The 21,976-nt window shown below is 54.2% G+C and overlaps 4 protein-coding genes across 4 annotated transcripts; 1 reads left to right on the top strand and 3 right to left on the bottom strand.

The window, feature by feature from the left end:
• Positions 1-3,376: 3,376 nt before the first annotated feature.
• M406DRAFT_240199 (uncharacterized protein) lies at positions 3,377-4,563 on the top strand (the record flags this gene model as incomplete). The annotated part of the gene is made up of 4 exons (XM_040916115.1): positions 3,377-3,529; positions 3,627-3,746; positions 3,911-4,287; positions 4,380-4,563. Coding segments are annotated over 4 exons (834 nt in total), but the record flags the coding sequence as incomplete, so codon positions are not given.
• A 662-nt stretch (positions 4,564-5,225) lies between these two features.
• On the bottom strand, positions 5,226-6,656 carry M406DRAFT_336361 (FAD/NAD(P)-binding domain-containing protein; the record flags this gene model as incomplete). Its single annotated transcript, XM_040921141.1, has 1 exon — positions 5,226-6,656. The coding sequence occupies one exon, from the start codon at positions 6,654-6,656 to the stop codon at positions 5,226-5,228; it is 1,431 nt and encodes a 476-aa protein (XP_040781724.1).
• Positions 6,657-12,573: 5,917 nt separating this feature from the next.
• On the bottom strand, positions 12,574-14,110 carry M406DRAFT_349379 (uncharacterized protein; the record flags this gene model as incomplete). Its single annotated transcript, XM_040922465.1, has 2 exons — positions 13,889-14,110; positions 12,574-13,797 (listed from the first exon to the last, which is right to left on the bottom strand). Exons 1-2 carry the CDS (start codon positions 14,006-14,008, stop codon positions 12,574-12,576), a joined length of 1,344 nt encoding a protein of 447 aa, XP_040781723.1. The 5' UTR covers positions 14,009-14,110.
• A 923-nt stretch (positions 14,111-15,033) lies between these two features.
• M406DRAFT_336360 (uncharacterized protein) lies at positions 15,034-17,083 on the bottom strand (the record flags this gene model as incomplete). Its single annotated transcript, XM_040921140.1, has 2 exons — positions 15,034-16,667; positions 16,741-17,083. 2 exons carry the CDS (start codon positions 17,081-17,083, stop codon positions 15,034-15,036), a joined length of 1,977 nt encoding a protein of 658 aa, XP_040781722.1.
• Between the last annotated feature and the right edge of the window lie 4,893 nt (positions 17,084-21,976).

Raw genomic sequence — 21,976 nt, 5'->3', positions numbered from 1 at the left:
CCTGCAGCAGCTTCTTCTTCTCGGACTATAGGATTGTAGGACTAGTATCGTAAAGCTGTTGCCTCATTGTATACGTTGCACAGCAAATACTCGATCTTCTCAGGATTGATCTGCACTCCAGTGCTCGCCTCAATAGTCTTCGCAAGCCGTTCTGAGCTTGGATGCCCTAGGCGGCGGTGCCAGAGCTTGAGATGCTTCTTTTCCTCGTTGCTCAGCATAGCTATCGTAGCCTAGATCTGTTTTTGGTGCGGGCATCGCTCTTATAGCGGATTCCCAATTACGTTCATAAAGAACCCCCATCTTAGTACGTTGAGCATCATGATCCACCCGCCTTTTCCATCGAAGAGGATGTTCTTGCTATCAGTTCTCGAGCTATATCCTCCGCTGAGGTACAGTCGTTCTCTGCTGAAGATGTTGATAGAGAAGCTATCGATCAGCATACAGTATATCAGTTCAACAACTCGTTCATCGATCTTCGAGTAGCCTGTCTTCAGAGGCAGCCGAGCCACGCCTACAGCTGTTGAGTACACTGGTCCGCCGCCCATCATAATAGCTTCCTTCCTGTCAATCTTGGTCTATCAGCTTGGAAGGTACCAGAGCTCAGTATTAACGATGTAGATATCAGAGCCTATATCATACAGCCAGCAGTTCCTCAGGGCAGGCATCAGGCTGTTGCTGCTGTATGTTTGGGCTACCATTGCTATCTCAGGGTCAGGGCCAGGCATACCATCTCCTTCAGCGGGTCTATCGATAGCCTCGAGATGGCGGTCCAGAGCCTCGCAGATGCGCTGCTAGAAGCCCTCAGGAGTCGATGCGCTTACAGCACAGCTTGTTGAGCCTCCAATAGGGTGGTTGAACGGGTGAGGAGGTGCAGCCTGGTTGCTGGTTTGAGCGCTCTATTCAGACGATGCCTGGAACGCTCCTCCTTCCTTATTTTGGTTGCTTTTCCTTCTCTTCTCTCCCTTACCATCGCTGTTATCTGGGTTGTAAGCGCCTCCGCCCTTTTTCCAGCACTCCCTCTTGATGTAGCTCTTTTTGCCACAGTTATGGCATTCTACATCCTTCTTCCAGCTATCTCGTATCTTCGAGCCTGAGATAGAGTTCATCGCCTTCTTCCCCTCCTTGCCTCCGCCCTTTCCAGCCTCTTGTACTACAAACTCATTGGTGAGATCGCTAATTAAATCTGATAGAAGGGTAGAGGGGGTTGTTCTGAGGGTCGTTCTAGCGCATGCTGCCCACTCAGAGCGGGCTTGGGAGATGCCTTGTACAAACATCAAGCATGCAAGGGTGCCTGCAAACAGCACATTCGCTCCGTAGATATTAGCAATGAGGCTTCTGAACTTTGAGCAATACTCAATAGGATCGTTTTTGAGCTTCAGGTTCATCAGCTTGCAGAATCAGAACATCTGGCTAGCAGGGCCTGTAGTGCTGTACGTATCCAGCAAGGCCTGCCAAAGCTCCATGCCAGAAGTGATGTTGGCGAATCGCTTCAGAATATCCGTTGAGATTGTCTTCCTAAGCCTCATACCCAGGCGCTGATCAGCCTTAGGCGTGAGAACTGCATCCTCAGCTTGTGGAATGCCAGCTAGATCCATTATACTGGCTACTGTAATCTTCCAGGTACGATAGTTCATCACTATCAACATCTAGGTCTTGTTCAGCTGGATCTCAGTCCAGTCGATATCTTCATCCTTGATAGCTGGGCCTATCGTGGCCTCAGCCCTGGCCTTGGCTTTCGCTGCGGCAGACCTCGTGGTCACACTCTCGGCCTGCTCTGAGTTCATGCTGTCCGGGGATCCGGCGCTGCGCTGGCGAGGCTTGCAATAGTGTGTGAGGAAACGTGTGTGTGGCTTGAGCTAAGCTGGGCTCATAACCTGTCAAATGTGGGGCAGTGAACTCATCGGGGTGAAGGATGGGTGAAAAGCCAGGTTATCGATATCTTGCACTAATCCTTCTAACTATCCTGGGGCCAGAGGTACTGGTGCACCCGTTTCTATAGGAAAAGTACAACAAAGGGCCGGCTAGCCTGAAACCTAGTGAAAGGGCTCTGGTGTCAGGGGCCTGAAAGGCCCTTTCACCCACATGAGACCAATGCCTTTATTCCGACAAAACCTAAAAAGAAAAGGCCATACTCAAGTGGAAGAAACCTGTGTGGACAAAGAACTACCCATGTACTTTTTGACTATTGGTCTTTGTCTTCTGAAAAAACCAACAGCGGCATGAATCATGACCCCCTCCCCCCTCCCACCTCTCCCAGTATACACCATGATGCCATAATGTTCGCCTATCAAGACAGTAAATCACCACAGACAGGAGATATCATGTCACCAAAAAAAAAAAAAAAAAATTACGATACTTGCTGGTGGTGCTGAGGGGAATACACAATATTACTGTCCCAGCCGGAATGGATCCCAAGCAGATGGTGGGCCCAAGTCACGCTGCGCTGTATGTTCGTATCAATGTTTGCGCTTGCAGTCCTCGAGTGCGGGGGAAGGGAGAGGATCTGCAAGTATTTGTCAAGAACAAGCTTCTATCCTCCTTCTGAGCTGTTCAACTGTGTGTGGTAGCGAAGGAAAAGAGAGCACAATCTCCATACTTATACTCTCCTAGACAAGTGGCCTCGCAACTGGAATTACAGTTCAAAAATGTCCAGCACTACTACGAATTAGGCCAAGCCATATGAAGGGTCGTATCGGACATCCAACCAAGGCAGGGTCCTCCTGATGGCCTCGAGGCCTAGGATGAGCTCGAGTAACTGACTACATGCGTTAAATTTGTCACGCGCGGCCTGACGATCAGGGTCGTTCTGTGGTTAGTGGGAACACAGAAGCTCGGCCCTCTGCTCCCAGGTTTTATACATAAGTAGGCAGAGGGAATTTGTCAACCCTTTCAAGATGTCTAGTCCCCTCCTGGTAGTTAGTGAGCTTCGTGGTGTTGGTGTGCGCGCCAACGGGAGACGATGCCTGGCGACAGCCCAAAGAGGGGGCTCCGTAACAAGACAAGACTCTGGGGGTCTCGCTGCGCACTTGAAGGACTTTTGTAGCAGCGCCACCCCGCTTCTTCCTGTTTCCCATCCCACAGGTCAAAACCGTTCTCAACGGCCGTAAGAACTCCAGGCTGGGGCTGGACGAACCTCTCTACTCTTGTGAAATTTGTTATTTCATCGTGAGGGCCTGACCTCAGCAGGAAAATGGGGGTTTCTTCATTTGGAGAACAGAGATGCTCGACCATGGGAGAATTTGGGTGATATCTCAACAGGTCTTCAAGAGACCTGCTACTGGTTTTTCTCTCTGTCTCTCTCTCTTACTCTCGCACACACACACACACACACACACAATACACGTTCCAGTATTTTCCCGGCGCCATGTCTCCAACATTGCCAATCACCACTGCCGGGCAAATCATACTGCTCGTCATCTCGACGCTGGGTGTGTGTCTGACCCTGAGCGTTGTGAGTCTTCGCTTCGTTGCCAGGTACAAACATCGGCGCAGATGGGATTATAGTGATATCTGTATTGGATTGGCCGAGGTCTGTCTCGTCATTTATTACTGTTCCGTGTGTAATTGATAAATATTATTCAAGGCGGTCGCTCCTGGCTGACTGACATTCGGGATGATACATACAGGTCTTCTTGATCTTGGTCGGTGTTGATATATGGGTAGCGGTGACCAAAGGCGGCGCAGGGCTGCACGCGGTCGACATCACCGCCAAATATGGCCAGGAGCCCATAAAAATCTTCGGCATGGTGAGCCTCTCGACTCGAATGTTCTCATCTCTCTCCTCATCATGAGTGCTCTCGTGGAAAGAGAAGAAAGGAACGATAAAAATAAAATAAAAAGAGAAAGAGAAAGGGAACAGAAAGGAGACAAGAAAAGAAAGCGAAGCTGACCTGCTTCTTCTCGGCTCTAGACGCTCTGGGCCTACCAGCTATTCCTCCAGCCGCTGTGGTGCCTCAGTAAACTCTCCGTGCTGGCGCTGTACGCATCCCTGATGCCATTCCGCGAGATGCTCCTCGCCGTCAAGACGCTGGCCGTCTTCACAGGCCTCTGGTGTCTGGGCGGGTTCTTCAGCGCCGTGTTCCTCTGCTCGCCTATCGCCTTTGGTTGGGATCGGTCCATCGCAGGCGGTCACTGCGTGCAGATGAACGCGTTCTACTTCTCCAACGCCCTCATCAATTTGGTCCTCGATGTTATCATCTTGACGATACCAATGCCTTATTTTTACAAGATGCGTCTGCCTTTGCGGCGAAAGGTGCTCGTCATGGGACTGTTTAGTCTGGGATTCATGTGAGTATACCACAACTGCAAGGACCACTTGCTGTGGTTTTCTGTGTCTGTTTGTGTGTATGTGCTGATGATATTTTCGTCTGGATATGCAGTACCGTCGGTGTGGCCATAGCCAGACAGATAATCATCCTCAAGATGGATCCCGAGGATGGGACCTACACTGTCATCTACGCAGCCTGTCTGGCGACAGTCGAGGCCATCGCGACCATCACCGTAGCCTGTCTGCCCTTCCTGAAGCCACTCTTCCGGCCCTCACCCTCGTCCACCCGCCCGACAGACCTCACGCCCATCGCAACGAGCCAGAGAGGAGGCGATACGGAGGTGGCCCCGCGAGGCTGCAGCCACTCGAGCAGGCAGGGCCCCTGGAGCAGCTGGGGCCGTTCATTTAAGGGCCTAGACTCGCTGGCCGACGACACATGGGTGGCTGGAGAGGGTGACAAGACGACACCAGGAGCCCTCGGGTCGGGCACCGTTGTTGACAACACGGCATGGGAGGCTCTGTCGGCTGTGGAACAGGGTCTTGCGTTGCCAGCCATTGCGAGGTGTGCGGAAGAGAAAAGGCAACAATGCCCTGCTTCTGTGCTCGGGGACGGCGCGGTGCAGCGTGTCTCCTAATGAGCTGGTCTACCATCAGGAGCAGTGCGTCAGGTTCAGCTGGGAAATGCCCTGTGGGCGTGTCTGAAACGAGATATGGAATTTGCGGTTCAAAAAAGCCTGTGCAGTATGGCGTTTGGTGGTTTGTCCATGGCGGCTGGTAATCAATCAAGCTGCAAAATCTACCTGAGTGGCATAATTTTAGTAGAAGAAATGCAAGCACCGACTTTGCACGGATTACAAGACATGTCCCCTAATATCCCAATTCAATTCCTCTAGAACACCTGCAATTCAGGAATTCCATCCTACTGATTGAGTATATCTGTTGAATCCCGTCTAGCCCTCTATACAATATCTACATGCCCATCGTCAACTTCGCTCGGGGGCTGGTACTCAAATCCCAACTCTTGAAGTGATTTCGCCTTCCTCCCAGTCATCTCGAACTTCAACTTGGCCTCGGCGTACGTCGCCCTCTGCCACTTCTGTTCATCAGTCCACACCGGCGGCTCCTTGCCCTTGCCGCCGGTGGACTTCATGGCCCATTCGTGGAACTCATCAAGGTAGACGCCATCGCCGCCCTTGGGGAAAACGTGAAATGCGTTGCCTCGCCTCTGGGCCTCCTCCTCCTCCCACTGTGACATCTCCTCAACCGACGGCAGGGGCAGAGTATTGGACCACACCCTAGCAAAGACGGCTGCCTGCGTCTCGGAGATGGGAAAGGGCACAACCTTGATGGGCAGGCCGGGAAAGGCCAGGGTGGGGTGGTCGATGTGGAAGAGATGCTTGTACAGGCCGTAGACTCTCCGCCCGTCCGAGACGAGGCCTGGCGACATTGACTCGAGGAACGGGAAGGTGAAGAGGTAGCCCGTGCAGTACAGGACCGCGTCCAGATCCTTCTCGACACGCCCGTCTGTGAACCGGACACCCTTCTCTGCCACTAAGAACTCCTCGATCGCGGGGACCTCCTCGGCGCCGACGTGGGCGAGGTTCTCCTCGGGGGTAGGCTCGTGTACGGACAAGAGGAGGGGTGGTCGGCACTGCCGGCTAATTTGGGATGCAATATCGAGCCCGGACGCGGCGTTGCCGACAATGAGGACCTTCTTGTCCGTGAAGGGCTCGGGGATGCGGTAGGTCTTGGCGTGGGAGAGCACGCCTGGGTGGGCCGCGTGGAAGTCTCTGATGTTTTTCACCTCGGGGATGAATGTGGTCGAGTAGTGCCCAGACGCCACGACGATAGCATCAAAGGTCTCCTCGTGGCTCTTCCCGTCGAGCAGATTCTCTGTCTGGATGTCCCAGCGGTCCCTGGCCCCTTGGCGCCTCAGCTTGACAGCCTTGACCGTAGTTGAGAACCTGATTAGGTGTCGGACGTCCTGGGCGTAGCCCACGAGGTAGTCCTGGACGCCCTGTCGAGTTGGAAAGATGAGTGAGCCCTCTGGGAAGTCCCTGTCACCGTACTTCATCAGAGTCCAGGGGATGTTGGTATTCAGAAGCTCGTACATGGGCGAGGCGAAGACGGGCGCGGTGCTGTCGTCCCCTGGGCTCACGACGGGCGGGTCAGGTGGGCAGAATGGGCTCGTCTGGGGCACATGCAGGCTCTCCGAGGGTTTCCGACTGTACATCCATACGCCACCGACTTCGGGGTTCTGCTCGTACACCACGATAGACTCGAAGGCCTGCTGCGCAACGAGGTACTTTGCGGCTGAAAGACCGCATGGCCCAGCACCTATAACTGCCACCCTCTTCACGTCGAAAGACCTCGCGTCGAGGGAGCCCATGGTGCAAAAAACTGATCGACGTAGACGGCTCCAGATATAGCAGCAGCGCCAGATGGAAGTGTAGGTGTGTAATGAAAATTGCCCAAGACTTTTGCCGGAATATCTGATTCGATGAAATCCAAAGGAAGCCAGTGTGCTCTGCTATTCAATCTAGCAGTAAATTCAAAAAAGGGGGGGGGGGAAGAAGACGAAGAAAATAAGAATTAGAGCACTGTGTAGACTGGAAATACACAAGTGTTAAAGAATAGTATAGAGAACCAAGAAGAAATAAGAAAGAAAGTATCGAGCATGAAGATAGACAGATTATCGCGTGATGGTCATCCTCAAGGTGGGGGGGCAGTTGCCCGCTGTGGAACTGTATACTGAGTAAGTCAAGTAACTAAGTACCGTGGAAGGAAATAGTATAGCTAGAGCCGCCACCAACCATCCCTGTACATACCCTCTCCTCAAGGTACTTCGGTACTTTCGACCCTCTGAACAGCTCAGTGGACCACAGCTTGTTGTTAGCGCGTCTTGTTTGTCGTCACGTCCACATGCGAAAGTCCCAACTGTATTGAATCTCTTTCATCTTTCTCCTCCTCCTCCTCCACCACCACCGACCTACCAACTTTTCAATCCCACCAACAAGATCAAGGAAAAGGAAAGGGAAACCACAGACAAATTACGTGCCTCTGGTTTTGCGAAGGCGCCAACCTAAATTTTGCCTGATGGCGAGATACCTTCCATTGCCTCTTCTCCGTCGCGAATCATGATCTAATCATTCATCCCTCGAATCACGACTGCGACTGCGACGACCCCTTTTGCGACACTACTTCATGGCGACTCCACCCGAAGACGTCGAGCAGCTGCTTGCAGCAAAGGTCGTAACGCCCATAGCACAGCTGAGCCCCGATCTGCCCGACCAGGGCAACCGCAAGCTCCACGGCGAGGTCACCATCACCTGGCCTTACAGCTCCGTGACAAAGAGCTTCGCCTTTCTCCTCGCCGAGCCCGACTTCCGCCTGCGTCGAGACCGAGGTTCGGTGCGCATACAGCTCAGTGGTCCAAGCGCCGAGGCTGTAGGCGGCTGGGAGCTTGGGAGCGGCGATGAGGTCGTGTTGGCTCTGAATGCCGTCGAGTGGGCCAAGGATGAGGAGCCCGCAAGACCGGCCGGTTCGCGCCTCGACTGGCAACTAAAATTCGCCGGCAGGCTCATGCTCAAGGCCACCCTCGGCGAGACCCAAGAGACAAAGTTCCTCAACATCGACCAGCCTTTCGCTGTCCAAAAGACAACGCCCGAGGTAGCTGCATCCCTGTCGGCCGTAGAGGTTGACACTGCTGTTTTGGTAGACGAACCTGTCGCGACACCGACCAAACCCTTCTTCCAGACTGCTCCCAATGGTGATGATGATGAGTACTCATCACCAATATTTGCGAAGAGGTCACGGTCTTCATACGGGCCGCTGTTCGAGCTCAACCTCGATGACGAACTGGAAGCGGACGGTGGTAGGCGGGGCAAGGGTCGCAAGCGACCTCGATACTCGGTTCAGAATCGCATGTGGAAATATCGCGAGGACAGCAGCAGTCCCGAGCCGGAGGCATCACAGGACTCCCCCTCAGCCGCGCAGGCGCAGAATGGCAACGTGAGCATGCAAGACACGCCGACCCGAGTCGAGATGACGGATGGAGAAGCCCAGACGAACGAGTTTGAGCTCCCACCGCCCCCTTCGAGCTCCTTCAACACGCCCGTCAAGAACTGGGGCCAGTCACAGGCATCATCGCCCTTCCCCCAGAGTGTCACGCAGGCATTCGGACCGGCGAGGACCGATACAGCGGTTCAAGCCGCTCCTTGGAAACCTGCGGCAGCTATGCCCAAGGAATACCGTGACAACACAACGGAACATGCGCAGTCATCGAACCCCTTTGATTCACGCTCTACTTTTTCACCATCTCCACGAGTCGATTCACACAACCTGGCTGGATTCGGTGTCTCGCAGGGCCACGCTGCTCCGGTCAGCCCAGAATCCGGGCAGATTTCTTCAACATTTGGGACGGTGCCGAATGACGGTATGCGCCAGGTTTCGTCTGCTCCGAACGACGCAGGATCAGCGCACGACTCCTCACCATCTTTAGAAGCAGGTCCAAACGGCTCAGCAGATCGAAGCTTTGGAGCTGCCTCATCCCTCTTTGGAATTGGGCCTGCGCCGACGCAGCCTACATTCTCCCAAGCACCAATGGCCAGCTCTGGGTTCGGTGTTACAGGTGGCTCTCTCAGGTTCGGCTTCGGTCAAGAGCCGCGACCGTCATTTGGTGGCTCTCCCTTCACAGACCCAGCGGCCGCAACAGACCACCCCGACGCCCATCCTTATCCAGAATCTTACTTGGATCAACAAAACCCTCCAGGTCCCGCATCGCTCACACCCCAAAACCCTTTCGTGAGCGTCCCGCAAGACGCTCAACCGCTCCATGGGCTCGACATATCTGCTCATCAGGATTCGATCGATACTCGTCCACGAGATCATAGTGTGCCTCTTTGGCCCTTGGGGTCCCAGAACTACGATGACCGTCACGCAGTGGCTCATGTTCATCCTCCAGAGGACCTTCGTGCCGATGACGACATTCCAGAGGTGACACCCCCCGGCATAATATCCCCAGAGGTGGATGACGGAACGCGCAATGCGGACGAGATGAGGCATGAGGGACTACTTTCGATACCAGTGTATCGGCAAGGGGTACCGCAGGAGGCTCTTCCAGACCACGAAGATGCATCGGCGGATGAGGATGAAGATGCTATGGATAGCGATGAGGAGGCAGACTACGATGAGGACCAAAAAGGTGATGACTATGACCTGAGAAACTATGATCGCCTTTCCGACGACGAGGAAGGCTTCGATGAAGACGAGCCTCTCTCTGGCGACGAGCTGCTCGAAGAAGACGAGCAGCCGTTCTACGAAGGCGATCGCGGCTTCGACCACAATGACTACGACGAAGAAGACTATGAGGATGACGAAGCAGAGAATTATTTCTCCCAGGCATCCCGACTCTCACATCAGCCTCGGCCCCCGCCGCAGCCTGCAGCTCCAAAGCAACCAGTCGTCATTGACCTCCTCTCCGACTCAGATGACGATGAACCACCAGCTAAGTCAGCTGTTCAGAGTCAGCCTCCGCAAAAACAGACACACCAGCCAGCTTCGTTGGGGTTGGTGCGTGACCAGGGCGATCGTCTCACCCAAGCAAGTCAGCCACCTGCGGTCCTTCAGCCGCAGCCGCAAGATCTAGGATCCCATCAAGAGGAAGATGCCTCCGAAGAAGAGTCTGAAGAAGACCTCGACCATGACGCTGAAGACAATAACGACCACAGCGAAGATGCAGTCGAAGAGACTGATAGTGATGAAGGCGCCACCGCAGGCTCTGACAACGGTGAGGCCGACGCCGAGAGTGATGAAATAGACGAAGACGTTGTTTCGGTCAGAGAGACAAATGTCACCACCGTTGGCACCGTCATCAGCGTTGCTGAAGTAGAAGAGGCCTCGACGCCAAGCCCGGGGCGAACTCACGGCACGGCTATCAGCGGCAGCGAGGCGTTTCTTGATCACGAGAAGCAAGACGAAATCACGACAGCAGATGTGGAACACTGGATGCGCCGGCACTCTAATGGCCCCAAAGTTGCTATGGATGTAGACGAGGAGCGCGTGGATGACGGGGCCGAGAATTTTCAGAGCCAGGTCACCGACATGGGCAATCACAGCCCAATATCTCAGGATGAGGAAATGGCTGACGATTTCGTGGAGGGCGATAATCTTCAAGGGGACATCAGCGCACCAGCGAAGGAGGAGTTAGAGCAAGGTTCAGCGTCCCCTCCGACTGATGCGACACGGCAAGACGCTGAAGAGAAGCCGACAGAAGTGCAGCAGAAGGACACAGATGAGGACGCCGGTGAGAAAACATATAAGAAAGATGTTGAGGCTGCAGCAGTAGAGCTGGTTGCAGAGTCGGAAGCCCGAGAGCCTGAGGATACTGGAGAACCTTCAGACCAGCAACAAGATGCGCCTCCCTCTCCACCTGAGTCGCAAGAACATCAAGTCGATGCTGCGGCCAAGGTTGACGTTGTGATGACTGCTGTGTCTGAATATGTTGAGACACGAGTCAGTGAGCAAGACGAGACATTAGCACTGGAGACACAGCAAACAGACTCGGTTTTTCATGGGCGTATGACCGCTGAGACGGATGGCCGCAGAGACCCGCGAGTCGAAGATGTCAAGATGGTGAACGCAGCAGAAGAGCACATAGGAGCCGAGGACATCATCAGCGAGGAGATTAAAGCTGCACAACCACGATCGACTCTAGAGAGGGAAGCAGAGGATAACGACAGCGTTGACTTACTGACTGCTGAGGTCGAGTCTGCCAAGCACGACATGTCACCAGTATCAGCACGCGATGAAGATACCGAGCTGCCACAGACCCCAGCAGCCGCCAAACAGCGGCGTTTGTCACCCCTGGTTGACGACGATGCACGCAGTGGCCAAGGCGGACATGCTCACGATGCTTCTGCTAAGCTTAATCTGCAGAAGTCATCCCCTGTTACCGCTGACGATGTGCACGCCAGCTTTGTGACTACCACCTTGCAGGTGTCTGACGCCCACGAAGAACCAGGAGAGGTCGAAACAACACCCTCGGGCAAGCCAAAGCGCGGAGGTCGAAAGACTCGCGGCTCTTCCAGTTCGAAAGCTGCGAAATCGAGCGCAGCTCCAAGGAGAGGCCAGCGGCAAGTCTCGTCCGAGCAGGCCCCAGGTAGCCAAAGAACGACTCGCAGTAAGGCGATGAGTTTTCAGAAGGCATCCAGCCCAGAGGGAGACAAAGAGGATATGAGTATCCAGCTAGCTCGTGCTGCGCTCATGTCACCGACCACGAAACCCAAGCACAAGCGCAAGGTTTCGGCGAGCTCAGCTAAGCGCGAGAAGACGAGCCTGGTCAAGCGGCTAGAAGATGACATGCCTGACTGTGCAGCGCTCAAGGACCTGCGAAAACACAACAACCATGTAATACGGCTGGATGTGGCCGTCGTCGCCACCAGTGCGCAGACGCCACCCAAGCGCACCGTGACTCGCGAGTATGCATCGTCCTTCACTGTCACCGACCCATCCGTCGCTCCTGACAGTGTCGTCGAGATCGACCTGTACAGCCTACATCGAGATCATCTGCCCATGGTGGAGCGTGGAGACTCGGTCCTCCTACGGGGCTTCACAGTGGTCTCATTGCCCGGCCGAGGATTCGGACTCAAGACGGAAAAGAACGAGTCTAGCTGGGGCGTATTCAAGGCTGGTGGCGACGATGAGCCTGAGATGAGAGCAGCGCCCGTCGAGCTCAACGACAAGGAGAAGAAGTACCTGCTGGACCTGCGCGCTTGGTATGCTGGTCTGGATGAGGGTGCCAAGGACACGCTTAACAAGGCTGTGGACGAGATAGTCGAGAATGGACGGGAGAGTCGAGTAAAAACATGAGCACTGCCTTTTGCTTGGGTGCTCCCACAAGTTCGCAGCTGCCCTGTCCATTCATCATCGTGTGTGCCTGGCGAGTGGGCTTGGTAGCGTGTCTCCTATCTGAGGCACAGCACAACAATGTTGCTATTGGACTATAAGAAAGATGCCATTAGATTAAGGGCATCTTATTGGTGGGCATTGCCTTGGGACGGAAATACAATGAAACTACACAAACAAATTATTATTCAACTTCCGAGTATTGACGCTTGTGATCCATCCACATAGAGTTTATGTGAGCCGGTATGATTTGAGAAACCGACAGAAGAAACATATCTGTAGTTCTGAAGCACCATGTGCCCCAGCTGGGCAGCCACAGCCAAGAAAAGACTTTGCCCACGAAACTGAGAGAAGAGCCCTCTTCTCTAGACTCAATCCCCTCTAATCACCTCATCATACGGCTACAAGTCCGAATCATTATAAGTGAGAATATCGTCAATCAGAAACTCCCCAATCCCGGGCCTCCTACTGTACCCCATAAAGCGGACCACGGCATCATTCGCGCCAGGCAGTCTGGCCAGCAACTCTCGAATCCTATCCCTCTCGGCCTCGTTCACCCAGCCCATGACCTCCACGACCTTGGGCGGCCGCCCCGCCCAGTCCAGCGTGGAGTAGACATGGGCCTGGTCATGCGCATCAGCCCCGCCCAGCGGCCCCGAGTCCAGGAACCTTGCCAGGACCCAGCCCACCTTCCTGCAGCAGCCGACAGGACAGTAGCAGTCGTCGAAACAGAGCTGCAGGCGGTCCAGGGTCATCCTCTTGACGGCGTCGATGCGCTCGGCCCACATGATCTCGAGGGAGACGGTCTTTTGGTCGTGCAGGGCGGCCAGGGCGTCCCTCGGGGCGATGGTCTGGTCGTCGACCTGCTCCTTGACGGCCTGGCAAAAGTGCAGCGCTTCCCAGTCCCTCATCTCGGCGTCGCGCATGTCAAAGGTGTAGCTTACATCGCGCGCGAGCAGGGCGGCGTTCAGGATCGGGGACGGGCGCGCGCCGGACGGGGCGAGGAAGGCCTGCACCGAGGCGTCGTGGGACATCCTGGCCTCGCGGAAGTCTATGGGGTGGCGCCATCGCCCGGCGGGGAGGATGATTTGGTTGTGCGCGAAGAAGATGGTTGCGGCCTCGGCGTGGATGATGGAGCTGACGCCATGGAGCAGACCGAGCGGGGTGCCCCGGGACGAGGAGGGGGAGGAGAAGGGGGAGGAAGAGTGAGACAAGGAGTTGAGGGACGGGGGATCGAGCGGCTCGCCGGCGAAGAGGCCGTGGCCGAAGAGGCTTTCGTCTTCGTAGCGGAGGAGGGGCTCGCCTGTCTCGCGGCGCCAGTAGTCGATCTTCCAGGCCTGGTGTCTCGTCTGGGCTTCCAGTGGCTCGGCGTGGCGGTTGGGCACGGCGACTTTGCCCTTTACTAGGGCATGGCGATAGATCTGGTCGCGGATCTCGCGTGGGAGGTCCAGGAAGCCGTGGAACTCGGTGCCTATTCTGAGGCGTCTGCAGGATGCCAAGGCTGACTGGAGGGTGTCTGTGGAGGAGGATGAGGACGATGACGACTTGTCGTTTGGCAGATTGTCCTGCTCCGGCAGCGAGTTGAAGTAGTCTGCGAGATGAGCTGTCCAGCTCTTGGTACGAGCCTATAGAGAATATGATACATGGTTAGCAATTGGCTGTCTCGAAGGAGATCGAATGCAGTATAAGGAGGAAGACTCTAGGCAGCTAGCTCACGTCAACAAAGTAACCTATGACAAGCTCCTCGATCTGGGGCGGAAGGTTGATGCCTTGAGTGTTGACGTAGTACATCTCTGCCCGCTCCCAACTCAGTGCAGCCTCTGCAGATACTGGCATGGTGGTAGTGGTTTTTGACTCGTTATTACGGTGTTTTCTTTTTCTCTTTCCACTTCTTTTGACTTTGCTTTCTAAATATTTGGCTTATACACCTGCTTGTTTCTGAGGTGGTCGCTTTTGGTTTGCATGAGAAGAGACATGAAAGGGCGTCAAGAGACGGGATATACGACGGGTGGGGATTCAGACCAATGCCAATGGAATAGCATCACCGTGCTGACTAACTGTGTAATCTTTCATTATGCTTCTTCATCGGATATATTTCTTGAACATGTAATATTGAAAGGTCTAAGTAATCCTGCTGGACTTGTCGGAAATAAATTTCATGGTGCATACAGTCCAGCCATCATTAGCTAGTTGCTGGGCTATTATTTTGGAGGGGCTGAAGACGTGAGTTGCCCAACACAAGGACAATGTCCGTCACATATAAATGGAATTATAATGTGAATATGTAGAAAACATTTGATGTCTTTTCATTCTTTGTTTATTTATTTTTTTCAGACCCCAAGAAGACAAGACCATTTTATAGTTTCCTTTTGCGCCTAAGTGTGCAGCCACCACTCATCATCACTCACTGACGAGGCAGGCAGAGCTGGCTAAGTACCCAACTCACTACCTCCTCAAGTCGTTCCTTCCTTCTTTCTCCTAGTCCCCACCTCACATTTTAGTCCATCGATGCCATCCCTTGACCCTTGCAGGCTTCCATCCTCTCAACCTTCCCAGTGCACAAATTAAGAAACAAGAAGCAAAAAAAAAAATCAGAAGACGACCCAAGGCGTCTGTCTTCAAAACAAAATGGGGGAATCATCATCTCTCTATGTATATCTCGAACCTGTACCCAAGCCAGATCGCTGGAGGAAATACGAGAAAAAAGGCAAAGAAAAAAAAGTAATTACTTTTTCCAAGAAAAAAGGGGGCGGTCAGCAGCTGCGGCGGCGGCGAGGCGTCCTCGTCTCCTCCAGCCGCACCAGCCAATCCGCCCAGGCGCACGAGGAAATGGTCCACCGTCTTCGAGGGGCCTTCCACCCTCAGTCGCTTGGGTCATAGATCCTGTTCTTGATGTACTTGGTCAGGGCGGCGTCGCCCCACTCCTCCCACTCGTTCCACTGCTCCTCGGGCAGGGCCGACACGCCCTCGCGCCGGGCGGCCTTCATGACCTCGCGGGCCACGATGATGGAAGCCTCACGCACCCGCTCGATGCGCGGGTAGATGAGGCCCTTCTGGATCTCGTCGGCGTTCAACGAGTTGGCCAGAGCCTCGGCAGACGTGTAGATCATGCCGTCCGTCACCTTAGTGGCCTTGGCCAGGATGGCGCCCAGGCCGATGCCAGGGAACACGTAGACGTTGTTGCCTTGGTTGGGGTGGTAGGTGATGGCCTGGTCGCCTGCCTTGACGGTGAAGGAGGCAAAGGGGGAGCCCGACGCGAAGATGACGGAGCCCTCAGTCCAGTTGACAGCCTGCTCGAACGTGCACTCGGCCTTGGTGAGCGGGTTGGACAGGGGGAACAGGATAGGACGACGGCCCAGACCACCTGCATCGACCGAGGCCTTGAGGGCGCGCACGACGCTCTCAGTGAAGACGCCAAATGTGGCCGTCAGACCCACCAGGGCGCTCGGCTTCACGTACTCGATGACCTCCTCGAGGCTGCGGAACTGGTGGCCGTTGTTGTCGACGCGGGCAAAGTACTTCTTGTGCTCGGCGAGGCGGTCACCACGGTCCTTGGTCACAAGGCCCTTGGTGTCCACGAGCCAGAACTTGTCCTTGGCCTCCTGCTCCGTCAGGCCGCGGCGGGTATAGTACTCGACCAGCTGCTTGGCCACACCCACGCCCGCAGAGCCGGCGCCCATGAAGACGAGGCGCTGCTCCTCAATGGGCACAGCCGACAGGTTGACAGCACCAATGTACCCGGCCAGGACCACGGAGCCTGTCCCCTGGATGTCGTCGTTGAAGGACTTGTGCGTGTTGCGGTACCGGTCCAGGTAGTTGAAAGCCTTCTCCGACTCAAAGTCCTCAAACTGCACCACCATGCTGGGGAAGACCTCCTTGACCGCCGCCATGAACTCGTCCATGAAGGCCTGCTGCTCGGCCACCGAGGGCCTCTTCTGCCGCAGACCCATGTAGAACTCATCCTTGAGGTTGGTCTCGTTGTTGGTGCCGCAGTCCAGCACGATGGGCATGGTCTTGGAAGGGTGGATACCGGCACAGGCAGTGTACAGGGCCAGCTTGCCGATGGGGATTCCGATACCATTAAATCCCAGGTCACCAAGACCCAGGATGCGGGATCCGTCCGTCACGACGCAGATCTCCGGGTTGGGGTAGGGCCAATTTCGCAGGATGGTCTTGATGGATTTCCTCTGCTTGATGGAGATGTACAGGGCCTCTGGGCGGGTGTACAGGGTGGAGTACTGCAGGCAGACGTCGCCGATGGTGGGCGTGTAGACGAGGGGCATGAGCTCCTTGCTGTGGTCCATGAGCAGGCGGTAAAACAGATCTACGTTCTGCTCCTTGACCGACGACAGGTACAGATACTTGTCCACGTTGGTCTGGCGGGACCGGATCACACGCAGAGACCGCTGGCACTGCTTCTGCAGATCCTCGATGGTGTGAGGCACCAGGCCCGTGAGGTTCTTGGCGACACGCTCTTCTGGCGTGAAGGAAAGACCTGTGGTGAAATTGGATTAGCATCCAACACATGCACACATGTACAAAAGCGGGACAGTGACTCAGGAACTTACCCTTGTTGAAAAGAGGTTCTCGCAGGACCTGAGGGCCGATGGCCTGCTGTCTGGCAACGTCTGTCACGTAGACATTGTCTCTGTTCTGCTTGACCTCGCCGTACGTGTCTTTCCTGTAGCCGCGGAGCTGGTCCAGCTGCTGGGCCTTCATGGCCTCCTCGAGGGCCTGAATATCAATGGAAGACATTGGGTTGAGGTGTGATATCCTTCTCGTAGAGGAGATGGACATGCGCTTGGAGTAGGAGGTGTTGGAGGAACGACCTGCTATGGAAGAGGGAGAGGATGATCTTGGTGTAGATATATCCGAATTTGATGAGCTGTAGGAAAATGGTACGGACGCCATGGATTGGATGATACGATGAGGAGAGGAAAAATTGAGAAGAAGATGAGGGAGGAGGGCGAGGAATGATATACTCGAGGAGACGAGATTCGGGGTTCGATTTGTGGCCCAAGGAGAAATAGAAGAATAAAAAGAAAAGGAGGAGGAAGGGTCCTCAGAGGTGGTGGTGGTGTGCAGGGGCGACGGGGAGGGCGAAGGGTGGTCTGGACAAATCGGGAGATTGTCGAATGTATTTCTGGTTCTGGTTCGAATGGAGGGGTCCCGGCGGCCAGCGGATGCAGGAGGGGTGACAAGGGATGAAAAAGTAGTGGATGAATAATAAGAAAGATGATTATAAGCTGAGAATGACACCACACGACAGGTTGTTGCTGCAGGAGTAGAGGGAACAATACCACCACCTCCAAATCCACAAGTCCCGCCTGAGAAGGGTAGTCGTACCCCTTTTAAGGCTGTTGTAGAGAGCACCATCCTGCGTGTGTGTTCTAGGCCTTTCCCTTTTTCTTCTCACAAGTTTTATGATCTCCCTTTCTCTGCGTTTCCCTCCGGTTTCTCCTCTGTCTGCGAATTGAGCCCGGACCAGCTCGATGCGACAGTATCGGGACAGGGTTTCGTGACAATCCTCCCCGGGGGGTGGTTTCAAGCTTTTTCGTGCGGGAGGGATCGATGTCTAGAGGCAGACCCCGAAAGCAATATGCACACCCAACAAAAAGAGGGACCAAAACAGGACGAGGGCAAGGGATAAATAAATGCCAATGGAATGGTGTCCTGTCTAATAGTCGCTGTGAACTGTGGAATGAAATTGAAGCAGCCTCTTTTTCGTTCTTTCTCTTTTCTTCTTTCTTCTCTCTCTGTGAAGAAATCTGGATTCTCTCGTTTCTTTTTGTTGAGAATATCTGCGTCAAAACGAGAGGGAGCTGTACCCTTGTCTCTGATCTGGTCGGATACACCGTGCAGGCCCTGAAATTGACAGGGGTGAGGAGGGTCCTTGTTAGAAGAAGTACGTAGTATATGATGAATGTTGGTTGAGATGCAAGGCAGTCTGCATGGAATAATACGGGGCAACAAGAAAGAAAAAAATAAAAAGGTGACGATTGATGCCCAAGGGGAACAAATCAGTTTGGGATGAACATTTACCAGGCCAGTGAAGGGGGTGGGGGGGGACTTGACGGGTAGGATGAAAGAGGAATCTCGATTGCCCCTCAATTCTGATAGCTTTTTGAGATAAACTGACAAGAAAAAAAAGAAGAAAGAGGGAAAGGCCAAGGTCCTGTAGCTCCTTCTTTTCTCGTAGCTTAAGTGTACTATGTATACAATAATAAAACTGCCGGTAGATTGCTCATCAAGGCCGATATTCGGTGCTGAATCCTGTTGATCGTGGGTCGAAGGGAATTTTCATAAGAAGGTAGTATGCCCAGCCATCGGGATCGCCTGCCTGAAAGCTTCGAAGAAGAAGAGGAGAACAAAGAAAAGGAGGGAGGAAAAAGAAAATCACGGCAACCCAGGCCGATCTACTATGTACTACTATACGTAGAGACATGACACTACAATTTACATAGTACCTGAGAGGCGGTCGGCCAGACCAGACCACCAGCCAGCTAAAAAGCAACAGCGGCAGCCAGGGGCCCACGAGTTATGGGTTTAGCAGGGGTCAGTCACCAACTAAGCTTCTTGTAAGCCCGTGCTACAGCGGTACCACAATACCAAGGCCCTATATGCTAGCCCTTTTGGCAACGGCCAGTCAGTAACTAGTGCCTCCGGGACGCGCCCGCTGTCCAGGGGTCTTTGGGCTTGGGATGAATTGTCTCGGGGCCGCCCTCAGCTTGGCTCGACTCGTTCTCCACTCTCGACTTCATCCCTTCTTTTTTCGCCGGCCACGACCTTCCAGAATGCTCAGCTGTCACCATGTTCCCAGGAGGTTCGTCCAGACTGCTGACGATCCCATCCTTTGTGTCATTCCTCAGACGGAAAGAACCTGGCAGCCAGCCTTACCAGTCTCAGAAAACCACCAACGAGAAAAGGCAGCTCCCAAAGGAGCCCCGTGGCGAAACAGGCAGATATTTTCCTTTACGCGCACGCACGGGTCCGGGGGATATTCAGCCAACAGGGATTCACCCATCCTTGATGATTTTGGTTTTCTGGTCTGGGGTCACTGTGAACCTAACATAGCATGTAGCTTGTACTATGGTTACAAATTTATCGTATATTATCGTAACCTTTAGCAAAACCCCTTCCGACTATGCCCGTCATTCCCCCACACCGTTCCAGCGCCAAATCTAACAAGGCGGGGCCAGCCCGAAGTGCGGCCGCATGTTCCAGTTGTGTGTTGCCCCCACCCATGCACGCAAGACTCTGGCCCCTCTTTTCGTTCTCAGGAGGCTCAAAAGTAAAGATGAGAGGGATTGCGAGGGGGAAAAGATAAAGCGATGAGAAAAAAGAGTTAGGAAAGAAAGGAACGTGAGACACATAACCTGATCCGAACGGGGTATGAGCAGATTTTCATATCTGCTGTCAGCAATCTTCAACTACAATCAGCTGTGTCTATATAGAGAAACATCGGAAGACCTACGCGGAACTTCTCCATAACCGCCACTTGTTGACGACTCTCATCATTTCTTGAAACACGCACGTCGACAGGCCACCATGATGTCTCCCTCAGAACATACCAATAGTATACACACCTAAGGTCGTATAGATTTCGTCTGGGGCCGGGAGGGGAAATTTATCACACGAGCTCCCTTGCAGGGATGATAAGACGAAGGCTTCTATGAGCCTCCCGACTTCTCCCGGTACGGACAAGGGTCCATAGCTGACGGATGCGCTCAGCCCCCCTCCCCTACCTCCACAGGGGCGTCCCGAACCCAGAGTTTGGGAGGCAAGGGCTAAGCTTTTCTATCGCTAGGGTCAGTCGGTTCTGGAAGCTGTCAGGCTGCACGTAACGCTCCTGCTCTCGCCAATCCCAATCATCCCGTCTCCTCAGCCACTCAAATCAATCAGGAAGTCATCCAGCTCCTCTCCTCCAACCAACCACTCACTCACTCAACCATTTGCCCTCCATATGATGCCTCGGTGTCGTATAACGTCGCAAACTCCATCCAGCCTCGGTCGAGGGTCTCACCCGTGAAACACCAATCTTCATACAAAAATTCACCCGCGTGTGATGTGCGCCGCAATATTATCCTTTGTGCCCCCTCAGGGCTCCACTTGCCTCAAACAGAAGGCTCCTGGCTCTCTTCATGCTGCTCGTATTCTTCCCGGATCATTGGATCTCAATGCACTGATAAGACATCTCTTCATACCCGGACAAGACATGAGATCTGACTATTTCCCTCCCGGGTCATCGAGCAAGCGATCTGGACCAGCTTGGGAAAGGCTTCCTTCGTCTGGGAACGCTGCACGGTATCATGGCGTCCGTGTCCTGAGGCTGATCTCTGACCGGCCTGTACTATTCACCAATGAAGACGACAGGAGGGATCTTGTCGTGCTCTCTCAGTGCTTGCATCTCGCTGGGCTCGGACTTTCTAAGCCGGCGTGCTGACAGCTCCTCAATCCAGCCGAGGCAATCAAAGTTCATACCTCTTTGAGTAGATTCACGAGTTCCTTCCCATCACGACGGGGGTCGCCTGGTCTCCCAGGTATCCCCCCTCCCCGCGGGTCGAGCTCTAGCCTTCCCGATCGGCTGTCAAACAAGAGTGTCCCGCCACGAAGACCATCAGGAAGGGCTGATACATGGCTCCAACACCCACCCTGTCAGTCTGTCTAGGGATCAAAACCCACGCGGCTGATACCGTGGTATGGCTGTCCCAACATTTTCCCCCAATAACCCTTCCCATCATCACCCTGCTGCACCCGCGTGGGGGTGGAATCCCCAGACCGATACCCAGCTACCCCAGATGTCTAGCGAGGGAGGATCATCGGCAAATACAAGCCGCCCCGGACGAGCCTGCTCCTGCTGGTTTCCTAGACCGCTCTTCTTATGCAGCCATGCAGCGCTTTAGAAGGTGACTAGGCCGGACATTGAGTGGCAGTCTCACAACGTATTCACAGTTAAGTTTGGCCAGACTGTTCTCAAGAAAATAGCTGACATGCTAAATCCCCATGGGCACGCGACACCGTCCAGCCCTGCACCCAGCCCGAATTCATCCGGGGTTGGATTCTGGGGTGCTGCGGTGCACTGCATAATGCATGCAGGCACTTGTCGGCTGCAGCATGCAGCTAACCCTTCCGCTAGGCCCGAGTGTGGTGGTCCTTGGTCCCCAACTCCATGCAGCCCGTGTGCGCACTCCAAGCTATCTTCCCACGCTTCGGAGTAAACCTCAAGCACCAAGCGGCACGGAGTATTTCAGCAAGGTCTCAACAGCTGTACGCCACTCGGTACAGGCCTTGCTATGCCAACAGACATACAGCGGGTTCCCGTTGAGGAGTGTTGTGAAATTTCGGTCACCGATTTGTCGGTTTGCGATCTTGGTGTTGCGGATGCCCCAGACTGTCTTTCTGATCGTGAAATTGTCCGAGCGGCGATTTGATCAGGTCTCAAAAAAGGCTGGCGGGAAAGTCAACTAAGGCTAGCTTTTGGAGACAGGCTTCCGAGAAGGCAGGTTGGCTGGCTCCAGTGAGTTTCAGCGCGCGATCCTCGACCCCGACGATTGTTGGGCCGCATTGATTTCGTGCTATTGCTTTTCCCTGGCGTTGTTGAACAAAGGAAACGGAGGGAGAAGGCTTGGCATCATTTTATGGACGCTATGGTAGGATCGTCGTCGTGAGTACTACAAGGCAAAATTTCGTCGGGCTCTTTTACATGGAGCCGTGAGATGATTGCCCACCAGGTCTGAGCCCTGTAACGCTGCGTGCACAAAGTTTTTCCTACGTGGGGGGTTTCTTCTTCTTTTTGGTTGATCA

Source organism: Cryphonectria parasitica (genome assembly GCF_011745365.1).
Source record: "Cryphonectria parasitica EP155 unplaced genomic scaffold M406scaffold_1, whole genome shotgun sequence".
Lineage (NCBI taxonomy): Eukaryota > Fungi > Ascomycota > Sordariomycetes > Diaporthales > Cryphonectriaceae > Cryphonectria > Cryphonectria parasitica.
The sequence above is the reverse complement of the archived record's forward strand: the minus strand, read 5'-3'. Positions and strand labels throughout refer to the sequence as shown.